General features: G+C 41.8%; 1 protein-coding gene across 5 annotated transcripts in view; it reads left to right on the forward strand.

The window, feature by feature from the left end:
• arhgef28a (Rho guanine nucleotide exchange factor (GEF) 28a) overlaps nt 1–7,848 on the forward strand; it is a 45,668-nt gene that overhangs the window by 21,482 nt on the left and 16,338 nt on the right. For all 5 annotated transcript variants that reach the window (XM_020613591.1, XM_020613595.1, XM_020613593.1 and 2 more), the window contains 15 exons: nt 529–571; nt 2,455–2,578; nt 3,246–3,390; nt 3,476–3,531; nt 3,640–3,700; nt 3,841–3,976; nt 4,066–4,181; nt 5,146–5,286; nt 5,485–5,735; nt 5,826–5,951; nt 6,041–6,158; nt 6,321–6,575; nt 6,697–6,773; nt 6,917–7,095; nt 7,224–7,315. In XM_020613591.1, coding sequence (XP_020469247.1) covers nt 529–571; nt 2,455–2,578; nt 3,246–3,390; nt 3,476–3,531; nt 3,640–3,700; nt 3,841–3,976; nt 4,066–4,181; nt 5,146–5,286; nt 5,485–5,735; nt 5,826–5,951; nt 6,041–6,158; nt 6,321–6,575; nt 6,697–6,773; nt 6,917–7,095; nt 7,224–7,315 — 1,920 coding nt within the window. The remainder of the gene's footprint in view (nt 1–528; nt 572–2,454; nt 2,579–3,245; nt 3,391–3,475; nt 3,532–3,639; nt 3,701–3,840; nt 3,977–4,065; nt 4,182–5,145; nt 5,287–5,484; nt 5,736–5,825; nt 5,952–6,040; nt 6,159–6,320; nt 6,576–6,696; nt 6,774–6,916; nt 7,096–7,223; nt 7,316–7,848) is intronic.

Here is a 7,848-nt window from a genome sequence, read left to right on the forward strand (position 1 = left end):
GCTGAAGTAGAAAACTGAGTTGGAATTAGAAAAGGTGATTTGAACTAAATTAGAATCAGAAATCTGTAACAACCTTGGCATGTGTTTGTATGTGTCCGTGTATGTACTGTATCTTCTTATTGTGCCTATTGCAATCAGTATGGCTGTGGGAGTGCAAGAAGAACTCAGATTTTCAGGGATGAAATGAAAAGATGACTGATTGCTTTGCCTCTGTGAGAGATATGAGGGGATCAGCACTTTGTGTCTTTGCTGCAGCTTTCATATTTCACACTTCTGTCCTGGTTATGTACATGAGGATTGTCTCTGTCACTTTGCATATCTGTTGCTGTTGTGTTCAGTGGCATTCATATAAATCTATCCAGATGCCAAACAGCTGCTCTGGCTTGTAAATGATCTTGTCAAGCCTTTTCCTATATTCACTCTGAAATGGTCTGAATTTAAAGCATACCACTGTGCAGCACATGTGCTTTACCTTGCATGTGTAGATAGGTTCGTGATTGAACAACTTCTCTTTGTTTATGTTCACAGAGCAAAGAGCCTCTAGTACATTGGAACAGTCACATGAGAAAAGGTATTTATGCTTTATATCAGATTTACCTACGTCCAAATGACTCAGCTTTTCTCACTGGACTCATGACAGTATGTTTGAGCAGATCTGTAATCATGTGCCCGGACCAACCACGACCGGCCAGTCGCTTGGTGACAGCGACTGCTCTGTGAAGTTTGCTCCTGTCTTTTACTAGAGACAACAGGTTTCTGATCATCTGATCTTTTTTTTCTAGAGACAACAGAAGTAGTGACGTGCAGATATCAGTGTGACCCCTAAGCTACTTCCAGCTCTGTTTTTCTAATACACACTGCCTTTTGTCTGGGTTTCATCTGGGGCTTACACTGTCACCTTGCCCTTGTGCAGCTTATTTTCAGATATGTGACCATCTACGTTATGGATACGTGCCACATGATTTAAATGACTGAAGATTTTAGTATAAAACAGAAACAAAAAGAGACCATATCAAAGCTTTATATGGCCTCCGTCTGCTCTAAGAGGAGTGGCTGAAAAACAGATGTTCTTTCCTCTTCCTGTCCTGTTTTCGTTGCCGTTCCATTAGAAACAGTACCTGCTGATATTTCCTCTACCACTTCTTGTATAAATACCCAAACTGAACTGTTACACTGCCCCAGTGGAAGATACCAAACCAACTCAGGGAAAGCTTTACAGCAATCATCATTTCTTGTTATACACCACTGAACCTAGAATTTGTGATTGTTATATTGTACGTAAAGTGGTCAACCGGACTTGGGTCTTTTATATTTGATTGTCTCGTTGGCATTTGTAGGTTCTCGTCAGCATTAAACCATCAGTGTGTTTGTCCGTGTGTGCCCTGTTCCTTACAGGGAGATTAGGTTCCATAATTGTGCCCAGTCTACGGATGATGAGGGCAGCATGGAGCTGGCAGAATCCCTCGAACACCTCACCTTGTCTGAGTTCCTCAAAGAGTATGTGCAGGCTTGAACTCTGTCCACCTACTTAGGCTTGTTTAACCATCCAAAATAAGCAAACTAATCCCAGAAAGTCTACAACCTTACTTACAGTGCGGTGCATTCTCCTAATGACGACAACCCGCGGCCAGTTCTTTCTTCTTTCCTCTCTTCAGTTTCCGTTTCTTGTCTCTGCTTTTTTCTTCTTCTTTACTTTTCTCCCCCTCATTGTTTTTCATCTTCTTGTTTCCTTTCGTCTCCTCTCATCTGATCTTGTCACCTCTCCTTGTTTCATCTCCTCATGTTGTCTCCTTGTTTCCTGTTTTCTCCTCTCTTGGCCTTAATTTCTCTCTTTTCTTCCCCTTGTTTTCTTTCCTCCCTTCTTGTTTCCTCTCCTGTCCTCTCCTTTCTTGGTTCCCTTGTCTCCTCTCCCGATTCACTGCTGCTTTCCTCTCCTCTAACAGCAGAACACTAACGTGTCATTGTCACTTGTTTCAGCTACTGTTTCTACTTACTTTCACAGCACAGAGACAGCGCAATGAATTAACACAATGTTTGCTACATTTTAGAGACTACACCTTTTTTTTGTGCTGAATTTCACTTCAGTTGCTTTCACTAACATTTATTTTGCCTGAAACCACAGTACATGCTGTGCAATATCAGAAGAAATTGTATTTTGGATGAACTGTATATCAACTAAGCACGACCCAGGTGATGAACCAGTTATGTGCCTGTGCACTTTAACAATATACAGCTGTACACTTCATACTCATATGGACCTCCTGTCTGCATTAAACAAGCCTGTTATCCCTGCTTTTGTTATTTTGTAGTCTCAACAAGATGAAAAGCAGGATGATGTGACTGACTGACATGCCTGCAAACCAGCAGTGATTTTTTTTTTTTTTTTGTCCAGGAAGTTTAAAACACAAATGCAAAGTAACAAATTTCACTGACATTATTTGAACTTTTCTATAGAATTGAAGAGGAGGAGTTGGATAAGTACAGCATCCCAACCAAGGTGGAGTCAGAGAAGTACAAAGTCATTCGCACCTTGAGTTTTCTCAAGAACAGAATGTCCAGTACACGCAACAAGTCCAAGGTAAACCTAAACCACCAGCCGTCTACACCTCTGCTTAGGTTACAAAGAGAATATTTGGAATAACTTGTTTTGCTGTACTCTACATTCAAGCTAGTTTTACATGCTACACCAGACTCTTATTCTGCCTTTCAGTATTTCCAGTGAAGTGTGTGCTCAATGTGGACCTATTGGCCACACTTCATTCATGTAAAAGTATATGTGGTACTGAATTTTAAAGCACTCATATAAAGGCCAATATCCCAGGTCTGACCTCAGGTATTGAATATGGAACTCCGTCTTTCACTCTCTGGGAGACACAACCAGGAAACATTTCTGGGATTAACCCAAGGTCAATGGGACAGACCAAACATGGTGTCCAACTTCTTTCCTTTTAATGATTAATCCCCTGTTGCTGAGTCAGCACAGAGACTGAACGCCCTCCCCTACTTGCATCTGCTGTTTATGCCGTGATCCATTTCCTTGTCAGTGGACTGTCTTACGATTTGGACAAAGTCATGGATCCCGTCCAGGATCATTTATGTACTTAGATGTGGGAAAGTTTAGTCTACAAAAAGAGAAACTTGACTAAGATATTTACTCTGGTTTATAGGAACATAAATTAAGGCCTATCACATTTTTTTTCTCTGCTTATGTGATCTCTTTGTTTATGACTATGTCTCTGGCAAAGTTTTCAAAGGGGAAAGGGAAGGACAAAGAGGCCAAGGATAGACAGCTGAATGGACATCGCTTTGCGACAGGGTCCTGTTTAGGCCCCACTGTGTGTGTGGTGTGTGACAAACTTGCACCTGGAAAGGACCTGCTACATTGCTCCAGTAAGTAAAGGTTTAATGCCAAGAACCGTGCAGTACAGTCCTATTCTTTGTCAAAGTTCACATACATAAAAAATGTTTTTCCTAGGCTGCACTCTCATCGTCCATAAAGGCTGTAAGGAATCTGTCCCCCCTTGTTTGAAGGTGAGTGTTGCAGTGAAATGTTTTCACTGCTCATCTCTGCTGAAGCCTGGCTTTGCATCAGTTGGTTATACACATTTTAACTATCTTCTCTCTTTTTGTATTACTTAGAAACTTCAGGATAAATATTCCATTACCATGGTGAAGAACAGGACAGCATCTCTCCCACAAAGTGAGTTCACAGGACGAGGGTCAACGATCGATTGTTGTCAAGCCGCATCTTAACCACATACATGAAATCTTTAGCTAGTAAGGTCATTCCCTGGGTAATACTGTTACCATGTAGCTGAATTGTCTTTTCTTTGCCCACAGATTTCATAGTGAGAGACAGTGCTCCCCAGCGTGTAATGCCCATTTCAACCTCTCTACCTGCCATGACGCCAAAGGAGAAGAACGGCAATGTGACCCAGTCCAGTTCTCTGACAGGGAGTTTCCCCAACAGTGACAGGTCAAAAAGAGCTCAGACATAAAACACATAATATGATATAGGTAAAAAATGTAGGCTATTGCTTGTTCATGTTCTTCTTTTTGGTACAGTTGGCTCAGTGAGAGTTCAGAGACAGAGTCTGATGCCCTGAAGGTGACCAGCCAATCAGAAGAGCTCCTGCAGACTCCAGTGTCCTCCACCTCCACAGACTCATCCTTCGGAGAAGGTATGTGGTGAATATGGCTACTGGGTTTTGGTTTTTACAGATTTGCACTGACAAAATACCCAAAAGAAACGTAGTAGTGACATGGGTTTTATTTTCCAATGCTGTCAAATGTTGTACTACGAGGTCCTTTTGCAAGCAGCATAGCTCAGAAAATCATCTGTTTTCTGGTTATTCTCATACAAAAAGCACTGTTCTGGACTCATTAATTAAAGGGCTATTTAAATTGATTACTAAATTGTTATCATGCTGGGACACAGGCAGTCAGTCCAGGGGTCAGGAGGACTTACTTCTTTAGTCAGTGATTTGAAGTTGCCAAATGCTGCCTAAATATTCCATGTAAAAATACCAATTTAAGTATTGTCAGATAAAGGGTGCCAGTTTGTAGTACGTTTTGGAGGAAACACCTTTTTTCTGCCTGAATGCAGAGGAAAAAAGCTGTCTTTTAGTTTTTCATCAATACTTAAAGGAAACATGCGATTGCGGATAAAAGGCTGTGAGAAGCATCTCAAAACACATATATGCAACCCGATCCACGCGTATCAGGTGATCACGCGTCTTTTCAGATACAGTATGTATATGCACAGGTAGATTTACAGAAGCAAATGTTATTAGATTTATGATCCTAACATTGGAATATGTATGTAGGATACCAGCAATTATTCAAGCAGGGTTGTATTTATTAGTAAATGATTACACATTTGTTCAAATCAGCGAGTGTTTGTGGACCGGAAGAAAAATTGGTGAACATTATAGTTACGCACAAGTCAAAATACACATTTGTAATTGTTTTCTGTGGCTCATGAAACAAACATATGTTACTCCATATTCAGTATTTACTACCAGGTATGAACCTGAGATGGGTAAAAGTAAAGAGCCTGGTCTGAAGTGTTATGAGTACTGATTAATAAAACTGAATTCTGGCAGTTTTGCATAAAGCTACTATTTTGCCTGTTTCTCTCCAAAGATTGTGTGGATGCATATACCCACAGTGATGTCTCAGCTGAGGCTGTGGATTACGAGGCTGAGTCGTGGAGTCTCGCAGTAGAGCACAAGTTCTGCAAGAAGCAGGACAAACAAACTGTCAAGAGACAGGATGTTATCTATGGTAAGCAGATGTCAGACCTGTGAAAGAAAAACAATGGAAGGTGTTATTTTCTGCCTTTGTCAGTGTCACATATATAAAGTTACTCTAGTGGCACATAATTGCTTTAAAATAGCTGTGACTATGTAATACACTCTGGTTTATGGAATGATATAAGACATGTTTGAGAGTGATTGTTTTCGTGTTGAACCTCTGATGCAGAGCTGATGCAGACTGAGCTTCACCACCTACAGACGCTACACATCATGGCCAAAGTTTTCCGGCGAGGTATGAGGGAGGAAGTGCAGCTTGATGCAGAAGCGGTGGAGCGGGTCTTCCCCTGTCTGGACCAGCTGCTTCTCTTCCACCACGCCTTCTTCGCTTTCATGAAGGAGCGGCGGCACAGCTCTTCCCAGCCTCAGGGACACAGGAACTACCTCATCCAGCGAATAGGAGACATCCTGGTGCAACAGGTTAGCTCATCTTCTGGGGCTCCCCTCTCTTGTAGGTGTAATTTATGGAAACCAGTGGCGGTGTGAATCACTGGTCTGTATTTTTCATAGTTTTCAACTGAGAATGGAGAGAAAATGAAGCAATTGTATGGACAATTCTGCAGTCGCCACAATGAGGCAGTTGGCTTTTTCAAAGAGCTGTTGCAGCAAAACAAGAGGTTTCAGAACTTTATTAAGGTACTTTACCATTTTCAGATCATCTTTTTTGGCAAATGTATCTTGCCTCCATCCAATTGTAAAATAATACTTAATGCATCTTTTTCAAGCAACAAGGCAATAATTCTTTGGTGAGACGGAGGGAGATTCCAGAGTGCATCTTGCTGGTAACCCAAAGGATCACCAAGTACCCAGTACTGCTGGAGAGGATCTTACAATACACTAAAAGTAAGTCATCTACTGCCCTCTGCTGGCAACATGGCCATGTAGTCCCCAAAACCCAGCGCTTGTCAAAAATAGCACAATATACAATATTTTGGTTGTAAATATACAAGTAAACCTTGATGATATTTTTCATTCTTTGAGTATTTCTCCTTCTTGGTCACTCAGAGGAAACGGAGGAGCATGCTGACCTTTCAAAAGCACTGACTCAGATCCGGGAGGTGATAGCAGCTGTGGACTTGAGGGTCAGTGAAAACGAGCGGCATCAAAGGTTACAAGGCGTGTGGAACCGCATGGAGAACCGCAGCTCAGCCAAGCTGAAAAACGGACATACCTTCCGGAAGCAGGACATGATGGGGCCGGGACAAACGCTCCAACACCAGGGCCTGCTCCTGTGGAAGACTGCCACTGGTCGACTAAAAGGTGCGACTGACAAACAGTGTACTCTCGTTTTTAATACTGTTGATTTGCGTCTCTTTTACATGACAGAAAGAGACAAAGTGGTGACATGATAACATTTTCCTACCTCTCCTCACCTCTGCAGACGTCCTGGCGCTCCTCCTCTCTGACACACTCATCTTCCTACAAGAAAAAGACCAGAAGTATACATTTGCCACAGTGGTACGTGCACATGAATTGCATCAGGTTGAGCTCATGAGACCAGTACCCAGTAATCAAAATGTTACATCCTGAAATGAATTATTTTAAGTTGGGCCATTATCACCTTATGTAAAATAATATTTCCCCACTTTAATGTGCTCCAGGACCAGAAGCCTCCAGTCATCGCACTGCAGAAGTTAATAGTGCGAGAAGTAGCAAATGAAGAGAGAGGTATGTTTCTGATCAGTGCATCAGCCGCTGGGCCAGAAATGTATGAGGTCCACACATCATCCAAAGAGGAAAGAAACACCTGGATGAGGCTCATTAGAGAGGCTGTAGAGAGGTGTGTGTATATATCTGTATGTTATGTGTGCATGCAGGGGAAAAGACAGATAGTCAGAACAAAATCTTCTGACTTCACCTTCTGCAAACAGTTAGTCTAACATTTCTTTAACTGTTTTTTCTGCTTAGCTGTCCGGAGGAGGAAGAAGAAGATGCAAGTGAATCTGAAGAGGAGAAACGAGCTGCTGAGGCCCGTATGCAGAAGATCTATAAGTTACAAGGTATGTGGAAGCTTGCGACAGCAAATACTTATTATTTTTAATTCATAGTCTAGAAGGTTTAGATAGATAGATAGATAGATAATCCTTTATTGTCATTGTAACAATGACAATAAAGGAGAAACGAGCTGCTGAGGCCCGTATGCAGAAGATCTATAAGTTACAAGGTACGTGGAAGTCTGTGACAGCAAATACTTATCATTTTTAATTCATAGTCTTGAAGGTTTAGATAGATAGATAATCCTTTATTGTCATTGTAACAATGACACACACATACACACGCACAGGCATATTATATTTTGAGTGTGGTAACTGCTGTTGGGTAAAAACTATTCCTGAATCTAGTGGTCTTTGATTTAATTGCTCTGAACCGTCTACCTGACGACAGCAGGTCAAAGAGTGAACGTCCTGGGTGTGAAGTGTCCTTAATGATGTTCTGAGCTTTTCTGAGGCATCAGGAACTGTGTAGTCCTTCCAGAGTGAGGTCCTTCCAGAGTGAGGAGAGGGCAGCCGACGATCTCCTGAGCCCTATTAAT

The sequence above is a fragment of the Monopterus albus genome, unplaced genomic scaffold, assembly GCF_001952655.1.
Source record: "Monopterus albus unplaced genomic scaffold, M_albus_1.0 scaffold135.1, whole genome shotgun sequence".
Classification (NCBI taxonomy): domain Eukaryota; kingdom Metazoa; phylum Chordata; class Actinopteri; order Synbranchiformes; family Synbranchidae; genus Monopterus; species Monopterus albus.